Raw genomic sequence first — 27,131 nt, forward strand, 5'->3', positions numbered from 1 at the left:
AGATAGAACAGGACAGAATGTACAGTCAGGGACGGGAACGGAGAGTCTGTGAGATAGAACAGGACAGAAAGTACGGTCGGCGACGGGAACGGAGAGACTGTGAGATAGAACAGGACAGAAAGTACGGTCAGGGATGGGAACGGAGAGACTGAGATAGAACAGGACAGAAATTACGGTCAGGGACGGGAACGGAGATACTCTGAGATAGAACAGGGCAGAATGTACGGTCAGGGACGGGAATGGAGAGACTGAGATAGAACAGGACAGAAAGTACGGTCAGGGATGGGAACGGAGAGACTCTGAGATAGAATAGGACAGAAAGTACGGTCGGGGACGGGAACGGAGAGACTGTGAGATAGAACAGGACAGAAAGTACGGTCAGGGACGGGAACGGAGAGACTCTGAGGTAGAACAGGACAGAATGTACGGTCAGGGACGGGAACGGAGAGACTCTGAGATAGAACAGGACAGAAAGTATGGTCAGGGACGGGAACGGAGAGACTGTGAGATAGAATAGGACAGAAAGTACAGTCAGGGACGGGAGCGGAGAGACTGAGATAGAACAGGACAGAAAGTACGGTCAGGGACGGGAACGGAGAGACTCTGAGATAGAACAGGGCAGAATGTACGGTCAGGGACGGGAACGGAGAGACTCTGAGATAGAACAGGACAGAATGTACGGTCAGGGACGGGAACGGAGAGACTGTGAGATAGAACAGGACAGAAAGTACAGTCCGGGACGGGAATTCAGTGAGACTCTGAGATAGAACAGGACAGAAAGTACGGTCAGGGACGGGAACGGAGAGACTGTGAGATAGAATAGGACAGAAAGTACGGTCAGGGACAGGAACGGAGAGACTCTGAGATAGAACAGGACAGAAAGTACCGTCAGGGACGGGAACGGAGAGACTGTGAGATAGAACAGGACAGAAAGTACGGTCAGTGACGGGAACGGAGAGACTGTGAGATAGAACAGGACAGAACGTACGGTCAGGGACGGGAACGGAGAGACTGAGATAGAACAGGACAGAAAGTACGGTCAGGGACGGGAACGGAGAGACTCTGAGATAGAACAGGACAGAAAGTACCGTCAGGGACGGGAACGGAGAGACTCTGAGATAGAACAGGACAGAAAGTACCGTCAGGGACGGGAACGGAGAGACTGTGAGATAGAACAGGACAGAAAGTACGGTCAGGGACGGGAACGGAGAGACTGTGAGATAGAACAGGACAGAAAGTACGGTCAGGGACGGGAACGGAGAGACTCTGAGATAGAACAGGACAGAAAGTACGGTCAGGGACGGGAACGGAGAGACTGTGAGATAGAACAGGACAGAAAGTACGGTCAGGGACGGGAACGGAGAGACTGTGAGATAGAATTGGACAGAAAGTACGGTCAGGGACGGGAACGGAGAGACTGAGATAGAACAGGACAGAAAGTACCGTCAGGGACGGGAACGGAGAGACTGTGAGATAGAACAGGACAGAAAGTACGGTCAGGGACGGGAACCGAGAGACTCTGAGATAGAACAGGACAGAAAGTATGGTCGGGGACGGGAACTCGGAGAGACTCTGAGATAGAACAGGACAAAAAGTACGGTCAGGGACGGGAACGGAGAGACTCTGAGATAGAACAGGACAGAAAGTACCGTCAGGGACGGGAACGGAGAGACTGTGAGATAGAATAGGACAGAAAGTACGGTCAGTGACGGGAACGGAGAGACTCTGAGATAGAACAGGACAGAAAGTACGGTCAGGGACGGGAACGGAGAGACTGTGAGATAGAACAGGACAGAAAGTACGGTCAGGGACGGGTACGGAGAGACTCTGAGATAGAACAGGACAGAAAGTACGGTCGGGGACGGGAACTGGGAGACTCTGAGATAGAACAGGACAGAAAGTACGGTCAGGGACGGGAACGGAGAGACTGTGAGATAGAACAGGACAGAAAGTACGGTCAGGGACGGGTCGGAGAGACTCTGAGATACAACAGGACAGAAAGTACGGTCAGGGATGGGAACGGAGAGACTCTGAGATAGAACAGGACAGAAAGTACGGTCAGGGACGGGAACGGAGAGACTGTGAGATAGAACAGGACAGAAAGTACGGTCGGGGACGGGAACTGGGAGACTCTGAGATAGAACAGGACAGAAAGTACGGTCAGGGATGGGAACGGAGAGACTCTGAGATAGAACAGGACAGAAAGTACCGTCAGGGACGGGAACGGAGAGACTGTGAGATAGAACAGGACAGAAAGTACGGTCAGGGATGGGAACGGAGAGACTCTGAGATAGAACAGGACAGAAAGTACGGTCAGGGACGGGAACGGAGAGACTCTGAGATAGAACAGGACAGAAAGTACGGTCAGGGACGGGAACAGAGAGACTCTGAGATAGAACAGGACAGAAAGTACGGTCAGGGACGGGAACGGAGAGACTGTGAGATAGAATAGGACAGAAAGTACGGTCAGGGATTGGAACGGAGAGACTCTGAGATAGAACAGGACAGAAAGTACGGTCAGGGACGGGAACGGAGAGACTCTGAGATAGAACAGGACAGAAAGTACGGTCAGGGACGGGAACGGAGAGACTCTGAGATAGAACAGGACAGAAAGTACGGTCAGGGACGGGAACGGAGAGACTCTGAGATAGAACAGGACAGAAAGTACGGTCAGGGACGGGAACGGAGAGACTCTGAGATAGAACAGGACAGAAAGTACGGTCAGGGACGGGAACGGAGAGACTGGGAGATAGAATAGGACAGAAAGTACGGTCGGGGACGGGAACGGAGAGACTCTGAGATAGAACAGGACAGAAAGTACGGTCGGGGACGGGAACTCAGTGAGACTCTGAGATGGAACAAAACAGAAAGTACCGTCAGGGACGGGAACGGAGAGACTGTGAGATAGAATAGGACAGAAAGTACCGTCAGGGATGGGGACGGAGAGACTCTGAGATAGAACAGGACAGAAAGTACCGTCAGGGACGGGAACAGAAAGACTCTGAGATAGAACAGGACAGAAAGTACGGTCAGGGACGGGAACGGAGAGACTGTGAGATAGAACAGGACAGAAAGTACGGTCAGGGACGGGAACGGAGACTCTGAGATAGAACAGGACAGAAAGTACCGTCAGGGACGGGAACGGAGAGACTGTGAGATAGAACAGGACAGAACGTACGGTCAGGGACGGGAACGGAGAGACTCTGAGATAGAACAGGACAGAAAGTACGGTCAGGGATGGGAACGGAGAGACTGTGAGATAGAATAAGACAGAAAGTACGGTCAGGGACGGGAACGGAGAGACTGTGAGATAGAACAGGGCAGAATGTACCGTCAGGGATGGGAACGGAGAGACTCTGAGATAGAACAGGACAGAATGTATGGTCAGGGACGGGAACGGAGAGACTCTGAGATAGAACTGGACAGAATGTACAGTCAGGGACGGGAACGGAGAGACTGTGAGATAGAACAGGGCAGAATGTACCGTCAGGGATGGGAACGGAGAGACTGTGAGATAGAACAGGACAGAAAGTACGGTCGGGGACGGGAACGGAGAGACTCTGAGAGAACAGGACAGAATGTTTGGTCAGGAACGGGAACGGAGAGACTCTGAGATAGAACAGGACAGAATGTACAGTCAGGGACGGGAACGGAGAGACTGTGAGATAGAACAGGACAGAAAGTACGGTCAGAGACGGGAACGGAGAGACTCTGAGATAGAACAGGACAGAATGTACAGTCAGGGACGGGAACGGAGAGACTGTGAGATAGAACAGGACAGAAAGTACGGTCGGGGACGTGAACGGAGAGACCCTGAGATAGAACAGGACAGAATGTACAGTCAGGGACGGGAACGGAGAGTCTGTGAGATAGAACAGGACAGAAAGTACGGTCGGCGACGGGAACGGAGAGACTGTGAGATAGAACAGGACAGAAAGTACGGTCAGGGATGGGAACGGAGAGACTGAGATAGAACAGGACAGAAAGTACGGTCAGGGACGGGAACGGAGATACTCTGAGATAGAACAGGGCAGAATGTACGGTCAGGGACGGGAATGGAGAGACTGAGATAGAACAGGACAGAAAGTACGGTCAGGGATGGGAACGGAGAGACTCTGAGATAGAATAGGACAGAAAGTACGGTCGGGGACGGGAACGGAGAGACTGTGAGATAGAACAGGACAGAAAGTACGGTCAGGGACGGGAACGGAGAGACTCTGAGGTAGAACAGGACAGAATGTACGGTCAGGGACGGGAACGGAGAGACTCTGAGATAGAACAGGACAGAAAGTATGGTCAGGGACGGGAACGGAGAGACTGTGAGATAGAATAGGACAGAAAGTACAGTCAGGGACGGGAGCGGAGAGACTGAGATAGAACAGGACAGAAAGTACGGTCAGGGACGGGAACGGAGAGACTCTGAGATAGAACAGGGCAGAATGTACGGTCAGGGACGGGAACGGAGAGACTCTGAGATAGAACAGGACAGAATGTACGGTCAGGGACGGGAACGGAGAGACTGAGATAGAACAGGACAGAAAGTACGGTCAGGGATGGGAACGGAGAGACTCTGAGATAGAATAGGACAGAAAGTACGGTCGGGGACGGGAACGGAGAGACTGTGAGATAGAACAGGACAGAAAGTACAGTCCGGGACGGGAATTCAGTGAGACTCTGAGATAGAACAGGACAGAAAGTACGGTCAGGGACGGGAACGGAGAGACTGTGAGATAGAATAGGACAGAAAGTACGGTCAGGGACAGGAACGGAGAGACTCTGAGATAGAACAGGACAGAAAGTACCGTCAGGGACGGGAACGGAGAGACTGTGAGATAGAACAGGACAGAAAGTACGGTCAGTGACGGGAACGGAGAGACTGTGAGATAGAACAGGACAGAACGTACGGTCAGGGACGGGAACGGAGAGACTGAGATAGAACAGGACAGAAAGTACGGTCAGGGACGGGAACGGAGAGACTCTGAGATAGAACAGGACAGAAAGTACGGTCAGGGACGGGAACGGAGAGACTCTGAGATAGAACAGGACAGAATGTTTGGTCAGGAACGGGAACGGAGAGACTCTGAGATAGAACAGGACAGAAAGTACGGTCGGGGACGGGAACTCAGTGAGACTCTGAGATGGAACAAAACAGAAAGTACCGTCAGGGACGGGAACGGAGAGACTGTGAGATAGAATAGGACAGAAAGTACCGTCAGGGATGGGGACGGAGAGACTCTGAGATAGAACAGGACAGAAAGTACCGTCAGGGACGGGAACAGAAAGACTCTGAGATAGAACAGGACAGAAAGTACGGTCAGGGACGGGAACGGAGAGACTGTGAGATAGAACAGGACAGAAAGTACGGTCAGGGACGGGAACGGAGACTCTGAGATAGAACAGGACAGAAAGTACCGTCAGGGACGGGAACGGAGAGACTGTGAGATAGAACAGGACAGAACGTACGGTCAGGGACGGGAACGGAGAGACTCTGAGATAGAACAGGACAGAAAGTACGGTCAGGGATGGGAACGGAGAGACTGTGAGATAGAATAAGACAGAAAGTACGGTCAGGGACGGGAACGGAGAGACTGTGAGATAGAACAGGGCAGAATGTACCGTCAGGGATGGGAACGGAGAGACTCTGAGATAGAACAGGACAGAATGTATGGTCAGGGACGGGAACGGAGAGACTCTGAGATAGAACTGGACAGAATGTACAGTCAGGGACGGGAACGGAGAGACTGTGAGATAGAACAGGGCAGAATGTACCGTCAGGGATGCGAACGGAGAGACTGTGAGATAGAACAGGACAGAAAGTACGGTCGGGGACGGGAACGGAGAGACTCTGAGAGAACAGGACAGAATGTTTGGTCAGGAACGGGAACGGAGAGACTCTGAGATAGAACAGGACAGAATGTACAGTCAGGGACGGGAACGGAGAGACTGTGAGATAGAACAGGACAGAAAGTACGGTCAGAGACGGGAACGGAGAGACTCTGAGATAGAACAGGACAGAATGTACAGTCAGGGACGGGAACGGAGAGACTGTGAGATAGAACAGGACAGAAAGTACGGTCGGGGACGGGAACGGAGAGACCCTGAGATAGAACAGGACAGAATGTACAGTCAGGGACGGGAACGGAGAGTCTGTGAGATAGAACAGGACAGAAAGTACGGTCGGCGACGGGAACGGAGAGACTGTGAGATAGAACAGGACAGAAAGTACGGTCAGGGATGGGAACGGAGAGACTGAGATAGAACAGGACAGAAAGTACGGTCAGGGACGGGAACGGAGATACTCTGAGATAGAACAGGGCAGAATGTACGGTCAGGGACGGGAATGGAGAGACTGAGATAGAACAGGACAGAAAGTACGGTCAGGGATGGGAACGGAGAGACTCTGAGATAGAATAGGACAGAAAGTACGGTCGGGGACGGGAACGGAGAGACTGTGAGATAGAACAGGACAGAAAGTACGGTCAGGGACGGGAACGGAGAGACTCTGAGGTAGAACAGGACAGAATGTACGGTCAGGGACGGGAACGGAGAGACTCTGAGATAGAACAGGACAGAAAGTATGGTCAGGGACGGGAACGGAGAGACTGTGAGATAGAATAGGACAGAAAGTACAGTCAGGGACGGGAGCGGAGAGACTGAGATAGAACAGGACAGAAAGTACGGTCAGGGACGGGAACGGAGAGACTCTGAGATAGAACAGGGCAGAATGTACGGTCAGGGACGGGAACGGAGAGACTCTGAGATAGAACAGGACAGAATGTACGGTCAGGGACGGGAACGGAGAGACTGTGAGATAGAACAGGACAGAAAGTACAGTCCGGGACGGGAATTCAGTGAGACTCTGAGATAGAACAGGACAGAAAGTACGGTCAGGGACGGGAACGGAGAGACTGTGAGATAGAATAGGACAGAAAGTACGGTCAGGGACAGGAACGGAGAGACTCTGAGATAGAACAGGACAGAAAGTACCGTCAGGGACGGGAACGGAGAGACTGTGAGATAGAACAGGACAGAAAGTACGGTCAGTGACGGGAACGGAGAGACTGTGAGATAGAACAGGACAGAACGTACGGTCAGGGACGGGAACGGAGAGACTGAGATAGAACAGGACAGAAAGTACGGTCAGGGACGGGAACGGAGAGACTCTGAGATAGAACAGGACAGAAAGTACGGTCAGGGACGGGAACGGAGAGACTCTGAGATAGAACAGGACAGAAAGTACCGTCAGGGACGGGAACGGAGAGACTGTGAGATAGAACAGGACAGAAAGTACGGTCAGGGACGGGAACGGAGAGACTGTGAGATAGAACAGGACAGAAAGTACGGTCAGGGACGGGAACGGAGAGACTCTGAGATAGAACAGGACAGAAAGTACGGTCAGGGACGGGAACGGAGAGACTGTGAGATAGAACAGGACAGAAAGTACGGTCAGGGACGGGAACGGAGAGACTGTGAGATAGAATTGGACAGAAAGTACGGTCATGGACGGGAACGGAGAGACTGAGATAGAACAGGACAGAAAGTACCGTCAGGGACGGGAACGGAGAGACTGTGAGATAGAACAGGACAGAAAGTACGGTCAGGGACGGGAACCGAGAGACTCTGAGATAGAACAGGACAGAAAGTATGGTCGGGGACGGGAACTCGGAGAGACTCTGAGATAGAACAGGACAAAAAGTACGGTCAGGGACGGGAACGGAGAGACTCTGAGATAGAACAGGACAGAAAGTACCGTCAGGGACGGGAACGGAGAGACTGTGAGATAGAATAGGACAGAAAGTACGGTCAGTGACGGGAACGGAGAGACTCTGAGATAGAACAGGACAGAAAGTACGGTCAGGGACGGGAACGGAGAGACTGTGAGATAGAACAGGACAGAAAGTACGGTCAGGGACGGGTACGGAGAGACTCTGAGATAGAACAGGACAGAAAGTACGGTCGGGGACGGGAACTGGGAGACTCTGAGATAGAACAGGACAGAAAGTACGGTCAGGGACGGGAACGGAGAGACTGTGAGATAGAACAGGACAGAAAGTACGGTCAGGGACGGGTCGGAGAGACTCTGAGATAGAACAGGACAGAAAGTACGGTCAGGGATGGGAACGGAGAGACTCTGAGATAGAACAGGACAGAAAGTACGGTCAGGGACGGGAACGGAGAGACTGTGAGATAGAACAGGACAGAAAGTACGGTCGGGGACGGGAACTGGGAGACTCTGAGATAGAACAGGACAGAAAGTACGGTCAGGGATGGGAACGGAGAGACTCTGAGATAGAACAGGACAGAAAGTACCGTCAGGGACGGGAACGGAGAGACTGTGAGATAGAACAGGACAGAAAGTACGGTCAGGGATGGGAACGGAGAGACTCTGAGATAGAACAGGACAGAAAGTACGGTCAGGGACGGGAACGGAGAGACTCTGAGATAGAACAGGACAGAAAGTACGGTCAGGGACGGGAACAGAGAGACTCTGAGATAGAACAGGACAGAAAGTACGGTCAGGGACGGGAACGGAGAGACTGTGAGATAGAATAGGACAGAAAGTACGGTCAGGGATTGGAACGGAGAGACTCTGAGATAGAACAGGACAGAAAGTACGGTCAGGGACGGGAACGGAGAGACTCTGAGATAGAACAGGACAGAAAGTACGGTCAGGGACGGGAACGGAGAGACTCTGAGATAGAACAGGACAGAAAGTACGGTCAGGGACGGGAACGGAGAGACTCTGAGATAGAACAGGACAGAAAGTACGGTCAGGGACGGGAACGGAGAGACTCTGAGATAGAACAGGACAGAAAGTACGGTCAGGGACGGGAACGGAGAGACTGGGAGATAGAATAGGACAGAAAGTACGGTCGGGGACGGGAACGGAGAGACTCTGAGATAGAACAGGACAGAAAGTACGGTCGGGGACGGGAACTCAGTGAGACTCTGAGATGGAACAAAACAGAAAGTACCGTCAGGGACGGGAACGGAGAGACTGTGAGATAGAATAGGACAGAAAGTACCGTCAGGGATGGGGACGGAGAGACTCTGAGATAGAACAGGACAGAAAGTACCGTCAGGGACGGGAACAGAAAGACTCTGAGATAGAACAGGACAGAAAGTACGGTCAGGGACGGGAACGGAGAGACTGTGAGATAGAACAGGACAGAAAGTACGGTCAGGGACGGGAACGGAGACTCTGAGATAGAACAGGACAGAAAGTACCGTCAGGGACGGGAACGGAGAGACTGTGAGATAGAACAGGACAGAACGTACGGTCAGGGACGGGAACGGAGAGACTCTGAGATAGAACAGGACAGAAAGTACGGTCAGGGATGGGAACGGAGAGACTGTGAGATAGAATAAGACAGAAAGTACGGTCAGGGACGGGAACGGAGAGACTGTGAGATAGAACAGGGCAGAATGTACCGTCAGGGATGGGAACGGAGAGACTCTGAGATAGAACAGGACAGAATGTATGGTCAGGGACGGGAACGGAGAGACTCTGAGATAGAACTGGACAGAATGTACAGTCAGGGACGGGAACGGAGAGACTGTGAGATAGAACAGGGCAGAATGTACCGTCAGGGATGGGAACGGAGAGACTGTGAGATAGAACAGGACAGAAAGTACGGTCGGGGACGGGAACGGAGAGACTCTGAGAGAACAGGACAGAATGTTTGGTCAGGAACGGGAACGGAGAGACTCTGAGATAGAACAGGACAGAATGTACAGTCAGGGACGGGAACGGAGAGACTGTGAGATAGAACAGGACAGAAAGTATGGTCAGAGACGGGAACGGAGAGACTCTGAGATAGAACAGGACAGAATGTACAGTCAGGGACGGGAACGGAGAGACTGTGAGATAGAACAGGACAGAAAGTACGGTCGGGGACGTGAACGGAGAGACCCTGAGATAGAACAGGACAGAATGTACAGTCAGGGACGGGAACGGAGAGTCTGTGAGATAGAACAGGACAGAAAGTACGGTCGGCGACGGGAACGGAGAGACTGTGAGATAGAACAGGACAGAAAGTACGGTCAGGGATGGGAACGGAGAGACTGAGATAGAACAGGACAGAAAGTACGGTCAGGGACGGGAACGGAGATACTCTGAGATAGAACAGGGCAGAATGTACGGTCAGGGACGGGAATGGAGAGACTGAGATAGAACAGGACAGAAAGTACGGTCAGGGATGGGAACGGAGAGACTCTGAGATAGAATAGGACAGAAAGTACGGTCGGGGACGGGAACGGAGAGACTGTGAGATAGAACAGGACAGAAAGTACGGTCAGGGACGGGAACGGAGAGACTCTGAGGTAGAACAGGACAGAATGTACGGTCAGGGACGGGAACGGAGAGACTCTGAGATAGAACAGGACAGAAAGTATGGTCAGGGACGGGAACGGAGAGACTGTGAGATAGAATAGGACAGAAAGTACAGTCAGGGACGGGAGCGGAGAGACTGAGATAGAACAGGACAGAAAGTACGGTCAGGGACGGGAACGGAGAGACTCTGAGATAGAACAGGGCAGAATGTACGGTCAGGGACGGGAACGGAGAGACTCTGAGATAGAACAGGACAGAATGTACGGTCAGGGACGGGAACGGAGAGACTGAGATAGAACAGGACAGAAAGTACGGTCAGGGATGGGAACGGAGAGACTCTGAGATAGAATAGGACAGAAAGTACGGTCGGGGACGGGAACGGAGAGACTGTGAGATAGAACAGGACAGAAAGTACAGTCCGGGACGGGAATTCAGTGAGACTCTGAGATAGAACAGGACAGAAAGTACGGTCAGGGACGGGAACGGAGAGACTGTGAGATAGAATAGGACAGAAAGTACGGTCAGGGACAGGAACGGAGAGACTCTGAGATAGAACAGGACAGAAAGTACCGTCAGGGACGGGAACGGAGAGACTGTGAGATAGAACAGGACAGAAAGTACGGTCAGTGACGGGAACGGAGAGACTGTGAGATAGAACAGGACAGAACGTACGGTCAGGGACGGGAACGGAGAGACTGAGATAGAACAGGACAGAAAGTACGGTCAGGGACGGGAACGGAGAGACTCTGAGATAGAACAGGACAGAAAGTACGGTCAGGGACGGGAACGGAGAGACTCTGAGATAGAACAGGACAGAAAGTACCGTCAGGGACGGGAACGGAGAGACTGTGAGATAGAACAGGACAGAAAGTACGGTCAGGGACGGGAACGGAGAGACTGTGAGATAGAACAGGACAGAAAGTACGGTCAGGGACGGGAACGGAGAGACTCTGAGATAGAACAGGACAGAAAGTACGGTCAGGGACGGGAACGGAGAGACTGTGAGATAGAACAGGACAGAAAGTACGGTCAGGGACGGGAACGGAGAGACTGTGAGATAGAATAGGACAGAAAGTACGGTCAGGGACGGGAACGGAGAGACTGAGATAGAACAGGACAGAAAGTACCGTCAGGGACGGGAACGGAGAGACTGTGAGATAGAACAGGACAGAAAGTACGGTCAGGGACGGGAACCGAGAGACTCTGAGATAGAACAGGACAGAAAGTATGGTCGGGGACGGGAACTCGGAGAGACTCTGAGATAGAACAGGACAAAAAGTACGGTCAGGGACGGGAACGGAGAGACTCTGAGATAGAACAGGACAGAAAGTACCGTCAGGGACGGGAACGGAGAGACTGTGAGATAGAATAGGACAGAAAGTACGGTCAGTGACGGGAACGGAGAGACTCTGAGATAGAACAGGACAGAAAGTACGGTCAGGGACGGGAACGGAGAGACTGTGAGATAGAACAGGACAGAAAGTACGGTCAGGGACGGGTACGGAGAGACTCTGAGATAGAACAGGACAGAAAGTACGGTCGGGGACGGGAACTGGGAGACTCTGAGATAGAACAGGACAGAAAGTACGGTCAGGGACGGGAACGGAGAGACTGTGAGATAGAACAGGACAGAAAGTACGGTCAGGGACGGGTCGGAGAGACTCTGAGATAGAACAGGACAGAAAGTACGGTCAGGGATGGGAACGGAGAGACTCTGAGATAGAACAGGACAGAAAGTACGGTCAGGGACGGGAACGGAGAGACTGTGAGATAGAACAGGACAGAAAGTACGGTCGGGGACGGGAACTGGGAGACTCTGAGATAGAACAGGACAGAAAGTACGGTCAGGGATGGGAACGGAGAGACTCTGAGATAGAACAGGACAGAAAGTACCGTCAGGGACGGGAACGGAGAGACTGTGAGATAGAACAGGACAGAAAGTACGGTCAGGGATGGGAACGGAGAGACTCTGAGATAGAACAGGACAGAAAGTACGGTCAGGGACGGGAATGGAGAGACTCTGAGATAGAACAGGACAGAAAGTACGGTCAGGGACGGGAACGGAGAGACTGGGAGATAGAATAGGACAGAAAGTACGGTCAGGGACGGGAACGGAGAGACTGTGAGATAGAACAGGACAGAAAGTACGGTCAGGGACGGGAACGGAGAGACTCTGAGATAGAACAGGACAGAAAGTACGGTCAGGGACGGGAACGGAGAGACTGGGAGATAGAATAGGACAGAAAGTACGGTCGGGGACGGGAACGGAGAGACTCTGAGATAGAACAGGACAGAAAGTACGGTCGGGGACGGGAACTCAGTGAGACTCTGAGATGGAACAAAACAGAAAGTACCGTCAGGGACGGGAACGGAGAGACTGTGAGATAGAATAGGACAGAAAGTACCGTCAGGGATGGGGACGGAGAGACTCTGAGATAGAACAGGACAGAAAGTACCGTCAGGGACGGGAACAGAAAGACTCTGAGATAGAACAGGACAGAAAGTACGGTCAGGGTCGGGAACGGAGAGACTGTGAGATAGAACAGGACAGAAAGTACGGTCAGGGACGGGAACGGAGACTCTGAGATAGAACAGGACAGAAAGTACCGTCAGGGACGGGAACGGAGAGACTGTGAGATAGAACAGGACAGAACGTACGGTCAGGGACGGGAACGGAGAGACTCTGAGATAGAACAGGACAGAAAGTACGGTCAGGGATGGGAACGGAGAGACTGTGAGATAGAATAAGACAGAAAGTACGGTCAGGGACGGGAACGGAGAGACTGTGAGATAGAACAGGGCAGAATGTACCGTCAGGGATGGGAACGGAGAGACTCTGAGATAGAACAGGACAGAATGTATGGTCAGGGACGGGAACGGAGAGACTCTGAGATAGAACTGGACAGAATGTACAGTCAGGGACGGGAACGGAGAGACTGTGAGATAGAACAGGGCAGAATGTACCGTCAGGGATGGGAACGGAGAGACTGTGAGATAGAACAGGACAGAAAGTACGGTCGGGGACGGGAACGGAGAGACTCTGAGAGAACAGGACAGAATGTTTGGTCAGGAACGGGAACGGAGAGACTCTGAGATAGAACAGGACAGAATGTACAGTCAGGGACGGGAACGGAGAGACTGTGAGATAGAACAGGACAGAAAGTACGGTCAGAGACGGGAACGGAGAGACTCTGAGATAGAACAGGACAGAATGTACAGTCAGGGACGGGAACGGAGAGACTGTGAGATAGAACAGGACAGAAAGTACGGTCGGGGACGTGAACGGAGAGACCCTGAGATAGAACAGGACAGAATGTACAGTCAGGGACGGGAACGGAGAGTCTGTGAGATAGAACAGGACAGAAAGTACGGTCGGCGACGGGAACGGAGAGACTGTGAGATAGAACAGGACAGAAAGTACGGTCAGGGATGGGAACGGAGAGACTGAGATAGAACAGGACAGAAAGTACGGTCAGGGACGGGAACGGAGATACTCTGAGATAGAACAGGGCAGAATGTACGGTCAGGGACGGGAATGGAGAGACTGAGATAGAACAGGACAGAAAGTACGGTCAGGGATGGGAACGGAGAGACTCTGAGATAGAATAGGACAGAAAGTACGGTCGGGGACGGGAACGGAGAGACTGTGAGATAGAACAGGACAGAAAGTACGGTCAGGGACGGGAACGGAGAGACTCTGAGGTAGAACAGGACAGAATGTACGGTCAGGGACGGGAACGGAGAGACTCTGAGATAGAACAGGACAGAAAGTATGGTCAGGGACGGGAACGGAGAGACTGTGAGATAGAATAGGACAGAAAGTACAGTCAGGGACGGGAGCGGAGAGACTGAGATAGAACAGGACAGAAAGTACGGTCAGGGACGGGAACGGAGAGACTCTGAGATAGAACAGGGCAGAATGTACGGTCAGGGACGGGAACGGAGAGACTCTGAGATAGAACAGGACAGAATGTACGGTCAGGGACGGGAACGGAGAGACTGAGATAGAACAGGACAGAAAGTACGGTCAGGGATGGGAACGGAGAGACTCTGAGATAGAATAGGACAGAAAGTACGGTCGGGGACGGGAACGGAGAGACTGTGAGATAGAACAGGACAGAAAGTACAGTCCGGGACGGGAATTCAGTGAGACTCTGAGATAGAACAGGACAGAAAGTACGGTCAGGGACGGGAACGGAGAGACTGTGAGATAGAATAGGACAGAAAGTACGGTCAGGGACAGGAACGGAGAGACTCTGAGATAGAACAGGACAGAAAGTACCGTCAGGGACGGGAACGGAGAGACTGTGAGATAGAACAGGACAGAAAGTACGGTCAGTGACGGGAACGGAGAGACTGTGAGATAGAACAGGACAGAACGTACGGTCAGGGACGGGAACGGAGAGACTGAGATAGAACAGGACAGAAAGTACGGTCAGGGACGGGAACGGAGAGACTCTGAGATAGAACAGGACAGAAAGTACCGTCAGGGACGGGAACGGAGAGACTGTGAGATAGAACAGGACAGAAAGTACGGTCAGGGACGGGAACGGAGAGACTGTGAGATAGAACAGGACAGAAAGTACGGTCAGGGACGGGAACGGAGAGACTCTGAGATAGAACAGGACAGAAAGTACGGTCAGGGACAGGAACGGAGAGACTGTGAGATAGAACAGGACAGAAAGTACGGTCAGGGACGGGAACGGAGAGACTGTGAGATAGAATAGGACAGAAAGTACGGTCAGGGACGGGAACGGAGAGACTGAGATAGAACAGGACAGAAAGTACGGTCAGGGACGGGAACGGAGAGACTGTGAGATAGAACAGGACAGAAAGTACGGTCAGGGACGGGAACCGAGAGACTCTGAGATAGAACAGGACAGAAAGTATGGTCGGGGACGGGAACTCGGAGAGACTCTGAGATAGAACAGGACAAAAAGTACGGTCAGGGACGGGAACGGAGAGACTCTGAGATAGAACAGGACAGAAAGTACGGTCAGGGATGGGAACGGAGAGACTCTGAGATAGAACAGGACAGAAAGTACGGTCGGGGACTGGAACGGAGAGACTCTGAGATAGAACAGGACAGAAAGTACGGTCAGGGACGGGAACGGAGAGACTGTGAGATAGAACAGGACAGAAAGTACGGTCAGAGACGGGAACGGAGAGACTCTGAGATAGAACAGGACAGAATGTACAGTCAGGGACGGGAACGGAGAGAGTGTGAGATAGAACAGGACAGAAAGTACGGTCGGGGACGGGAACGGAGAGACCCTGAGATAGAACAGGACAGAATGTACAGTCAGGGACGGGAACGGAGAGTCTGTGAGATAGAACAGGACAGAAAGTACGGTCGGCGACGGGAACGGAGAGACTGTGAGATAGAACAGGACAGAAAGTACGGTCAGGGACGGGAACGGAGAGACTGTGAGATAGAACAGGACAGAAGGTACGGTCGGGGACGGGAACGGAGAGACTCTGAGATAGAACAGGACAGAAAGTACGGTCGGGGACGGGAACTCGGAGAGACTCTGAGATAGAACAGGACAGAAAGTACAGTCGGGGACGGGAACTCGGAGAGACTCTGAGATAGAACAGGACAGAAAGTACGGTCGGGGACGGGAACGGAGAGACTCTGAGATAGAACAGGACAGAAAGTACGGTCGGGGACGGGAACGGAGAGACTGTGAGGTAGAACAGGACAGACAGTACGGTCAGGGACGGGAACGGAGAGACTGTGAGATAGAACAGGACTGAAAGTACGGTCAGGGACGGGAACGGAGAGACTCTGAGATAGAACAGGACAGAAAGTACGGTCAGGGACGGGAACGGAGAGACTGTGAGATAGAATAGGACAGAAAGTACGGTCAGGGACGGGAACGGAGAGACTGTGAGATAGAATAGGACAGAAAGTACGGTCAGGGATGGGAACGGAGAGACTGAGAAAGAACAGGACAGAAAGTACGGTCAGGGACGGGAACGGAGAGACTCTGAGATAGAACAGGGCAGAATGTACGGTCAGGGACGGGAATGGAGAGACTGAGATAGAACAGGACAGAAAGTACGGTCAGGGACGGGAACGGAGAGACTGAGATAGAACAGGACAGAAAGTACGGTCAGGGATGGGAACGGAGAGACTCTGAGATAGAATAGGACAGAAAGTACGGTCGGGGACGGGAACGGAGAGACTGTGAGATAGAACAGGACAGAAAGTACAGTCAGGGACGGGAATTCAGTGAGACTCTGAGATAGAACAGGACAGAAAGTACGGTCAGGGACGGGAACGGAGAGACTGTGAGATAGAATAGGACAGAAAGTACGGTCAGGGACAGGAACGGAGAGACTCTGAGATAGAACAGGACAGAAAGTACCGTCAGGGACGGGAACGGAGAGACTGTGAGATAGAACAGGACAGAAAGTACGGTCAGGGACGGGAACGGAGAGACTGTGAGATAGAACAGGACAGTAAGTACGGTCAGGGACGGGAACAGAGACTCTGAGATAGAACAGGACAGAAAGTACCGTCAGGGACGGGAACGGAGAGACTGTGAGATAGAACAGGACAGAACGTACGGTCAGGGACGGGAACGGAGAGACTCTGAGATAGAACAGGACAGAAAGTACGGTCAGGGATGGGAACGGAGAGACTGTGAGATAGAATAAGACAGAAAGTACGGTCAGGGACGGGAACGGAGAGACTGTGAGATAGAACAGGGCAGAATGTACCGTCAGGGATGGGAACGGAGAGACTCTGAGATAGAACAGGACAGAATGTATGGTCAGGGACGGGAACGGAGAGACTCTGAGATAGAACAGGACAGAATGTACAGTCAGGGACGGGAACGGAGAGACTGTGAGATAGAACAGGGCAGAATGTACCGTCAGGGATGGGAACGGAGAGACTGTGAGATAGAACAGGACAGAACGTACGGTCGGGGACGGGAACGGAGAGACTCTGAGAGAACAGGACAGAATGTGTGGTCAGGGACGGGAACGGAGAGACTCTGAGATAGAACAGGACAGAATGTACAGTCAGGCACGGGAACGGAGAGACTGTGAGATAGAACAGGACAGAAAGTACGGTCAGGGACGGGAACGGAGAGATTCTGAGATAGAACAGGACAGAATGTACAGTCAGGGACGGGAACGGAGAGACTGTGAGATAGAACAGGACAGAAAGTACGGTCGGGGACGGGAACGGAGAGACCCTGAGATAGAACAGGACAGAATGTACAGTCAGGGACGGGAACGGAGAGTCTGTGAGATAGAACAGGACAGAAAGTACGGTCGGCGACGGGAACGGAGAGACTCTGAGATAGAACAGGACAGAAAGTACCGTCAGGGACGGGAACGGAGAGACTGTGAGATAGAATAGGACAGAAAGTACGGTCAGTGACGGGAACGGAGAGACTCTGAGATAGAACAGGACAGAAAGTACCGTCAGGGACGGGAACGGAGAGACTGTGAGATAGAACAGGACAGAAAGTACGGCCAGGGACGGGAACGGAGAGACTCTGAGATAGAACAGGACAGAAAGTACGGTCAGGGACGGGAACGGAGAGACTGTGAGATAGAACAGGACAGAAAGTACGGTCAGGGACGGGAACGGAGAGACTCTGAGATAGAACAGGACAGAAAGTACGGTCGGGGACGGGAACTGGGAGACTCTGAGATAGAACAGGACAGAAAGTACGGTCAGGGACGGGAACGGAGAGACTGTGAGATAGAACAGGACAGAAAGTACGGTCAGGGACGGGTCGGAGAGACTCTGAGATAGAACAGGACAGAAAGTACAGTCAGGGACGGGAACGGAGAGACTCTGAGATAGAACAGGACAGAAAGTACGGTCAGGGATGGGAACGGAGAGACTCTGAGATAGAACAGGACAGAAAGTACGGTCAGGGACGGGAACGGAGAGACTGTGAGATAGAACAGGACAGAAAGTACGGTCAGGGATGGGAACGGAGAGACTCTGAGATAGAACAGGACAGAAAGTACGGTCAGGGACGGGAACGGAGAGACTGTGAGATAGAACAGGACAGAAAGTACGGTCGGGGACGGGAACTGGGAGACTCTGAGATAGAACAGGACAGAAAGTACGGTCAGGGATGGGAACGGAGAGACTGTGAGATAGAACAGGACAGAAAGTACGGTCAGGGACAGGAACGGAGAGACTCTGAGATAGAACAGGACAGAAAGTACGGTCAGGGACGGGAACGGAGAGACTCTGAGATAGAACAGGACAGAAAGTACGGTCAGGGACAGGAACGGAGAGACTGTGAGATAGAACAGGACAGAAAGTACCGTCAGGGACGGGAACGGAGAGACTGTGAGATAGAACAGGACAGAAAGTACGGTCAGGGATGGGAACGGAGAGACTCTGAGATAGAACAGGACAGAAAGTACGGTCAGGGACGGGAACGGAGAGACTATGAGATAGAACAGGACAGAAAGTACGGTCAGGGACGGGAACAGAGAGACTCTGAGATAGAACAGGACAGAAAGTACGGTCAGGGACGGGAACAGAGAGACTGTGAGATAGAATAGGACAGAAAGTACGGTCAGGGATGGGAACGGAGAGACTCTGAGATAGAATAGGACAGAAAGTACGGTCAGGGCCGGGAACGGAGAGACTCTGAGATAGAACAGGACAGAAAGTACGGTCAGGGACGGGAACGGAGAGACTCTGAGATAGAACAGGACAGAAAGTACGGTCAGGGACGGGAACGGAGAGACTGGGAGATAGAATAGGACAGAAAGTACGGTCGGGGACGGGAACGGAGAGACTCTGAGATAGAACAGGACAGAAAGTACGGTTGGGGACGGGAACTCAGTGAGACTCTGAGATGGAACAAAACAGAAAGTACCGTCAGGGACGGGAACGGAGAGACTGTGAGATAGAAGAGGACAGAAAGTATCGTCAGGGATGGGGACGGAGAGACTCTGAGATAGAACAGGACAGAAAGTACCGTCAGGGACGGGAACAGAAAGACTCTGAGATAGAACAGGACAGAAAGTACGGTCAGGGACGGGAACGGAGAGACTGTGAGATAGAACAGGACAGAAAGTACGGTCAGGGACGGGAACGGAGACTCTGAGATAGAACAGGACAGAATGTATGGTCAGGGACGGGAACGGAGAGACTCTGAGATAGAACAGGACAGAATGTACAGTCAGGGACGGGAACGGAGAGACTGTGAGATAGAACAGGGCAGAATGTACCGTCAGGGATGGGAACGGAGAGACTGTGAGATAGAACAGGACAGAAAGTACGGTCGGGGACGGGAACGGAGAGACTCTGAGAGAACAGGACAGAATGTTTGGTCAGGGACGGGAACGGAGAGACTCTGAGATAGAACAGGACAGAACGTACAGTCAGGGACGGGAACGGAGAGACTGTGAGATAGAACAGGACAGAAAGTACGGTCAGGGACGGGAACGGAGAGATTCTGAGATAGAACAGGACAGATAGTACGGTCGGGGACGGGAACGGAGAGACCCTGAGATAGAACAGGACAGAATGTACAGTCAGGGACGGGAACGGAGAGTCTGTGAGTTAGAACAGGACAGAAAGTACGGTCGGCGACGGGAACGGAGAGACTCTGAGATAGAACAGGACAGAATGTACAGTCAGGGACGGGAACGGAGAGACTGTGAATAGAACAGGACAGAATGTACAGTCAGGGACCGGAGCTCCTGTATCTATGAGATACTCTCTGAAATAGAAGGGCTCTTGCACTTTGATCAGGGTCGGAAATTATGAGAAACTGTCTGAGATAGAAGGAGATGGGAACTGAGGTCAGGGACGTGAACTTGGGGCCGCCTGTTGGGAGTCTGTGCGTGAGATTTAGATTTCAGGTTGGCTGACAGGGACCTTACCCACGGACTGGGTTTGGAGCGTGTGTTGATGGGTTGTGTCTGCAGAGCCGAGGGGGAAGTACGTGACGAGGCACAGTGGGCGTTCCTCCCTCGGATGCCGGAGACCGGGAGAGGAAGTGATTTAGACACAGCAGTCGCCTAATGCTGAGAGATCGGAGGAAGCCTGCTCAGTGCTTCCAGAATCTTCTGACGGAGCTCTTCTTCCTGAACGGAAGGATGACTCCCTGTTCAGAACATTTCGTTCCAGGCGTTTCTGTCCTTCTCCGCGCTCACATTAACCACCGCACGTCTCGGCTGGTATGCCACTGCGGGGTTGTCATTACCGTGAACAAACGCTGGCAGCTCTCGGCGGGTCAGAAAGCACAACCCTTTCAAGTCAATGACAGCTGCTGACTCGCATGAGCGCGAACGTTAACTCTTCGTGGAGTCGGCCACTTCCTCCGATTCCCACCCCTTCTCGTGGGCTGTGTGCTTTTTGTGATTCCCCCGGGAAGTGACGCCGGCCACGGGGTCATACAGCAGGGAGGCAGCCCTTCAGCCCGTCTGGTCCCTGTTGCCCCCCTGAACTGGTCTCAGCTCCCCGTGGTTGGCCCGTAGTTCTCTGAACCTCTGGAGCGTTGGTAGGGCGGTAGATAAGTAAACCGAGAGTGGCGGAAGGCGTGCAGAATTCGGGGACGCCTGTGCTGTGTCCTAATTCTTCCAATTGTTTGCACGATTTATCTTCTTCCACGCGTCGGATGTTTCTCGCCTTGGTTTCCTGCAGATTCTGCTGTGTCCCTTTGTTTCATGACGCCTGCAAGAAGGCGGATCTCCAGGTTTCTGGTGGCATACAGTCGCCCCTCCTTTTCCGCGATCGGGAAAACCTGGAAGTGCTCTCTCCAGCATGTGCAGACTATTTTTTCTTGTGTTTGTTCCCTAAACAATATAGTATGACAACTATTTACAGAGCATTTACGTTGTATTGGGTGTTATAAGTAATCTAGAGATGATTTAAAAGTCCAGGCAGTCCCCGGGTTAGGAACGAGTTCCGTTCCTGAGTCCGTCTCGAAGTCGGATTTGAAGTCGAAACAGGTACATCCGGTATTATTTAGCGACAGTTAGTCAAATGTTTGACTGAGTATTTAGTACATATTTTACCTTTCTATGCATATAAAACACTTAAGAAACATACGTATTTCAATAATTAAACCACTGCGTTGCTCAGTAATAATTGTAGCTTTCATCGGGGCAGGGCCTTTCACATGCTCCATTAAAATTGTTCCAATTGTTCACCGACTATAGCCTAACGCTTTTCCAATGACCGATGGCGTTTCACCTCTTTCCAATCGCTTTATTACTTCCACCTTATTTTCAATCGTGATCGTGATTATTTTCAAGAACAGAAACACTCTGGATTCAGAGCTGCGCCACTGGGTCCTAATGTCCACCGCACTGAGACAGGTTAAACCAGGTCCGGGGTTCCGCCGGGTCCTAATGTCCACCACACCGAGACAGGTTAAACCAGGTCCGGGGTTCCGCCGGGTCCTGATGTCCACTGCACCGAGACAGGTTAAATAAGGTCTGGGGTTCCGCCGGGTCCTAATGTCCACCGCACCGAGACGGGTTAAACCAGGTCCGGGGTTCCGCCGGGTCCTGATGTCCACCGCACCGAGACGGGTTAAATAAGGTCCGGGGTTCCGCCGGGTCCTAATGTCCACCGCACCGAGACGGGTTAAATAAGGTCCGGGGTTCCGCCGGGTCCTAATGTCCACCGCACCGAGACGGGTTAAATAAGGTCCGGGGTTCCGCCGGGTCCTAATGTCCACCGCACCGAGACGGGTTAAATAAGGTCCGGGGTTCCGCCGGGTCCTAATGTCCACCGCACCGAGACGGGTTAAATAAGGTCCGGGGTTCCGCCGGGTCCTGATGTCCACCGCACCGAGACGGGTTAAATAAGGTCCGGGGTTCCGCCGGGTCCTGATGTCCACCGCACCGAGACGGGTTAAATAAGGTCCGGGGTTCCGCCGGGTCCTGATGTCCACCGCACCGAGACGGGTTAAATAAGGTCCGGGGTTCCGCCGGGTCCTGATGTCCACCGCACCGAGACGGGTTAAATAAGGTCCGGGGTTCCGCCGGGTCCTGATGTCCACCGCACCGAGATGGGTTAAATAAGGTCCGGGGTTCCGCCGGGTCCTGATGTCCACCGCACCGAGACGGGTTAAATAAGGTCCGGGGTTCCGCCGGGTCCTGATGTCCACCGCACCGAGACGGGTTGAATAAGGTCCGGGGTTCCGCCGGGTCCTGATGTCCACCGCACCGAGACGGGTTGAATAAGGTCCGGGGTTCCGCCGGGTCCTGATGTCCACCGCACCGAGACGGGTTGAATAAGGTCCGGGGTTCCGCCGGGTCCTGATGTCCACCGCACCGAGACGGGTTGAATAAGGTCCGGGGTTCCGCCGGGTCCTGATGTCCACCGCACCGAGACGGGTTGAATAAGGTCCGGGGTTCCGCCGGGTCCTAATGTCCACCGCACCGAGACAGGTTAAATAAGGTCCGGGGTTCCGCCGGGTCCTGATGTCCACCGCACCGAGACGGGTTGAATAAGGTCCGGGGTTCCGCCGGGTCCTGATGTCCACCGCACCGAGACGGGTTGAATAAGGTCCGGGGTTCCGCCGGGTCCTGATGTCCACCGCACCGAGACGGGTTGAATAAGGTCCGGGGTTCCGCCGGATCCTAAAAACCATCGCAGTGATACATGTTAAATACAGGTCTTGAGCATCCGCGAGTTTTGGTATCTGTGTGGGGGGGGGGGGGGGGTCCTGGAACCAATCCCCCGCAGATGAGGGCCGACTGTACATACTTCGATAACAAGTTTAAACTCTGATCTTTCTGAACGAGCAATATGTCATCACTTATTTGTTGTTGTTGAGCTGTTCAGTCGAGTCGGACTCTTCGTGACCTCGTGGACCGTAGTGTTTTTTGTGGCAAAGATACGGAGGTAGATTGCCGGGCCTTTCTTCCCCACAGACCCTGCCGCTGCCCAGGCTGGGTTTTGAACTCAGGACCACCTGTCTCACAGTCCAGGCCAATCTCGTTGCACCACCGTTGTAATTTATAGTCGATTATTGTCGCGTACTCGTGCCGCAGGTCCGCAAACGTCAGGACGTGTGCCAGCGGATTTTAAAGTCGATTCTGCTCGCCACAGAAAACTACAGCTCAGAAGCAGACCCTTCAGCCCGTCCTGTCCGTGCTGAACCGTCCAAACTCCTGTCAGCCTGCACCGGCACCAGTCCACACCCCTCCTGCACGGAGTTGAAACAGAGCTGGCGTCCTCCACTGGCACTGTCCGTTCGTTCCACGTTCTCACTGCCCTCCGAGTGAAGACGTCTCCCACTTCCCCCTCCCCTTCACCCACGACCTCTGGTTGTAGCCCCACCCAACCTCGGCGGACAAAGCCTGCTTGCGTTTACCCCATCTGTACCCCTCATGATTTTATATGCCCCCATCGAATCTCCTCTCAATCTTCTACATCCCAAGGAATGAAGTCCTGACCTACTCAGGGTTCTCCGAATTGGATTTGGTTTGTTACTGTCGCAAGACTGAGCAGTAGACTTAGGTCGTCCATCGAGTCTGAATGGTGTCTGATTACTCTCTGAGTGGTGTCTGATTACTCTCTGGGTGGTGTCTGATTACTCTCTGAATGGTGTCTGATTACTCTCTGAGTGGTGTCTGATTACTCTCTGGGTGGTGTCTGATTACTCTCTGAGTGGTGTCTGATTACTCTCTGAGTGGTGTCTGATTACTCTCTGAGTGGTGTCTGATTACTCTCTGGGTGGTGTCTGATTACTCTCTGAGTGGTGTCTGATTACTCTCTGGGTGGTGTCTGATTACTCTCTGAGTGGTGTCTGATTACTCTTTGGGTGGTGTCTGATTACTCTCTGGGTGGTGTCTGATTACTCTCTGAGTGGTGTCTGATTACTCTCTGAGTGGTGTCTGATTACTCTTTGGGTGGTGTCTGATTACTCTCTGGGTGGTGTCTGATTACTCTCTGGGTGGTGTCTGATTACTCTCTGAATGGTGTCTGATTACTCTCTGGGTGGTGTCTGATTACTCTCTGAGTGGTGTCTGATTACTCTCTGAATGATGTCTGATTACTCTCTGAGTGGTGTCTGATTACTCTCTGAGTGGTGTCTGATTACTCTCTGGGTGGTGTCTGATTACTCTCTGAGTGGTGTCTGATTACTCTCTGACTGGTGTCTGATTACTCTCTGGGTGGTGTCTGATTACTCTCTGAGTGGTGTCTGATTACTCTCTGGGTGGTGTCTGATTACTCTCTGGGTGGTGTCTGATTACTCTCTGAGTGGTGTCTGATTACTCTCTGAATGGTGTCTGATTACTCTCTGAGTGGTGTCTGATTACTCTCTGAGTGGTGTGATTACTCTCTGGGTGGTGTCTGATTACTCTCTGAGTGGTGTCTGATTACTCTCTGAGTGGTGTCTGATTACTCTCTGAATGATGTCTGATTACTCTCTGAGTGGTGTCTGATTACTCTCTGAGTGGTGTCTGATTACTCTCTGAATGGTGTCTGATTACTCTGAGTGGTGTCTGATTACTCTCTGAGTGGTGTCTGATTACTCTCTGAATGGTGTCTGATTACTCTCTGAGTGGTGTCTGATTACTCTCTGAGTGGTGTCTGATTACTCTCTGAATGGTGTCTGATTACTCTCTGAGTGGTGTCACGTTAGGAAAAGGGGGAAGTACAACGAGATCTAGGTGTCCTGAAAGTCATCACGCAGGTACAGCAGGCAGTGGCATGTTGGCCTTCATAACAAGGGGAGCTGACTTTTGGAGTAAAGAGGTCCTTCTGCAGCTGTACAGGGCCCTGGTGAGACCCCGCCTGGAGTATTGTGTGCAGTTTTGGTCTCCAAATTTGAGGAAGGACATTCTTGCTATTGAGGGAGTGCAGTGTAGGTTCACGAGGTTGATTCCCAGAATGACGGGACTGTCACATGTTGAAAGATTGGAGCGACTGGGCTTGTATACACTGGAGTTTAGAAGAATGAGAGGGGATCTGATTGAAACATATTAGATTATTAAGGGATTGGACACACTAGAGGCAGGAAACATGTTCCCGCTGATGGGTGAGTCCAGAACCAGAGGCCACAGTTTGAGAATAAGGGGTAGGCCATTTAGAACAGAGATGAGGAAAAACTTTTTCACCCAGAGACTGGTGGATCTATGGAATGCCCTGCCCCAGAAGGCAGTGGAGGCCAAGTCTCTGGATGCTTTCAAGAGAGAGTTAGATAGAGCTCTTATAGATAGCGGAGTCAGGAGATATGGGGAGGGCAGGAATGGGGTACTGATTGTGGATGATCAGCCATGATCACAGTGAACGGCGGTGTTGGCTCGAAGGGCCGAATGGCCTACTCCTGCACCTATAGTCTGTTGTCTTTGCCACTTATCTTGCGTGATGTGTGAACGCACATCACACAGTACCTCGAGATAGTCCGAGATTTCATAAAAAATACGGGAAGTGTGCAGAATGGAAGGGGGCAACAGGAGGTGCGGGGTAGGTAGGCGAGTAAGGCGGGGGTAGGTTGTGAGGGCAGGAAGCCATCCTGTGGGACAGGGAGGTCCTGAAGCCTTTCGATCCGTGCATCGAGGCAGCATGGGGGGGGCGAGGTCAGAGCGACGCGGACAAGCTGAGACCGCGGGCCCACCTGACCGTAACCAGGGGGCCGCCCGGTCGTTTTTAACAGCGGGGAAGAGGTTCTCCCCGGGCCCGGCGGTACGTGGCGCCGGGGTTCCGGTGTCTCCGGCCTGCGAGGGGGGCAGGGTGGGCTGGCCGTCTGGCCTCTGGCTACGCAAGCAAAGGAAAGCGAAGGTCCGGGTGGGGCGTTTGCCCTCCCACGCCCAGAGCCCGCAGAGTGCTTAACTGGGTAAACGACCGCACGGGCACTCGAGGAGCCCAGGAGCCCCCGGTTCAGGCCCAGGCTTCGGAGCTCCCAGGCGCAAACCAAGCAGCTTCATCTCCTTCATTTCCTTCTTTCAAAATCAGAAGCCGGTCAACAAATTCCACGACACGTGCCGGAGACGATAAACCCTGATTCTGATTATTCATGTGAAGGGTAGAACCGGCCTTCCCGGCTCCCAGTTTATCCCGAGCCTAATGGCGGGACGACTTACACTGACCAGTTAGCATACCGAATGGAGCCCACCCCCCCACCCCCTGGACTGCGGGTGGAAAATCAGACCACCGGGCAGGAAACCCACACGTTCCCGTGGTGGAGGGGGGGTGCGTGGGGAACGTACGAATGACGGGCAGGTGACCGAGAGACGCGGCCGCAAAATTAGGCCGTTCGGCCCGTCGAGTCCCTTCCGCCGTTTCGCCCCGGCCGCTGATCCGTTTCGCCGCCCGGCCCCGCATCGAACTGCGAACTCCAACTCCCTGCCATTGCTACGTTACCCAGCCAACGGGCACCGGGAGCTGTACGGATGAAGGGGACAGCTCCCTGTAAATCCCCTGGGCAAAGCCCCTATTCGGGCCCGCGACTCCCGACTAACGCCCCGCTCCCTCTCCGCAGGTAAACGGGTGCCTCCTGGACCCGCTGCCCCCCTCGATACCGAGGAAGGGGTGCCCCCCCACGCCCAGCAACATGATGGAGACGTCGATCGACGAGGGCATAGAGACGGAGGAGGACCCCGCCCAGGTCTACGCCTCCTTCCAGGCAATGAGGTGCGGTCAGCGCCGGCACACTCTGGCCGAAGTCAGCGACCAGCCAGGGGTGCTGCCAAGCACAGGTAGGAAGGGGTTGTCCCCCTGGGAACGCTGAGGGGCCCGAACCAGGAGCCTCACAATGGCTCCTGAGCAGGGGGCCGCCAACCCGGGACCAACGGACCCCTTCGCTCAGCGGTAGGGGTCCACAGCGTATAGAAAGGA

General features: G+C 53.0%; 1 protein-coding gene across 1 annotated transcript in view; it reads left to right on the plus strand.

Moving 5' to 3' along the window:
- sik2b (salt-inducible kinase 2b) overlaps nt 1-27,131 on the plus strand; it is a gene marked incomplete at its 5' end in the record, with an annotated part of 192,795 nt that overhangs the window by 119,053 nt on the left and 46,611 nt on the right. The window contains one exon of the mRNA XM_059958100.1: nt 26,776-26,992. Within this exon, the coding sequence (XP_059814083.1) occupies nt 26,776-26,992 (217 nt within the window). The remainder of the gene's footprint in view (nt 1-26,775; nt 26,993-27,131) is intronic.

This window comes from Hypanus sabinus (assembly GCF_030144855.1).
Source record: "Hypanus sabinus isolate sHypSab1 chromosome X2 unlocalized genomic scaffold, sHypSab1.hap1 SUPER_X2_unloc_3, whole genome shotgun sequence".
NCBI lineage: Eukaryota > Metazoa > Chordata > Chondrichthyes > Myliobatiformes > Dasyatidae > Hypanus > Hypanus sabinus.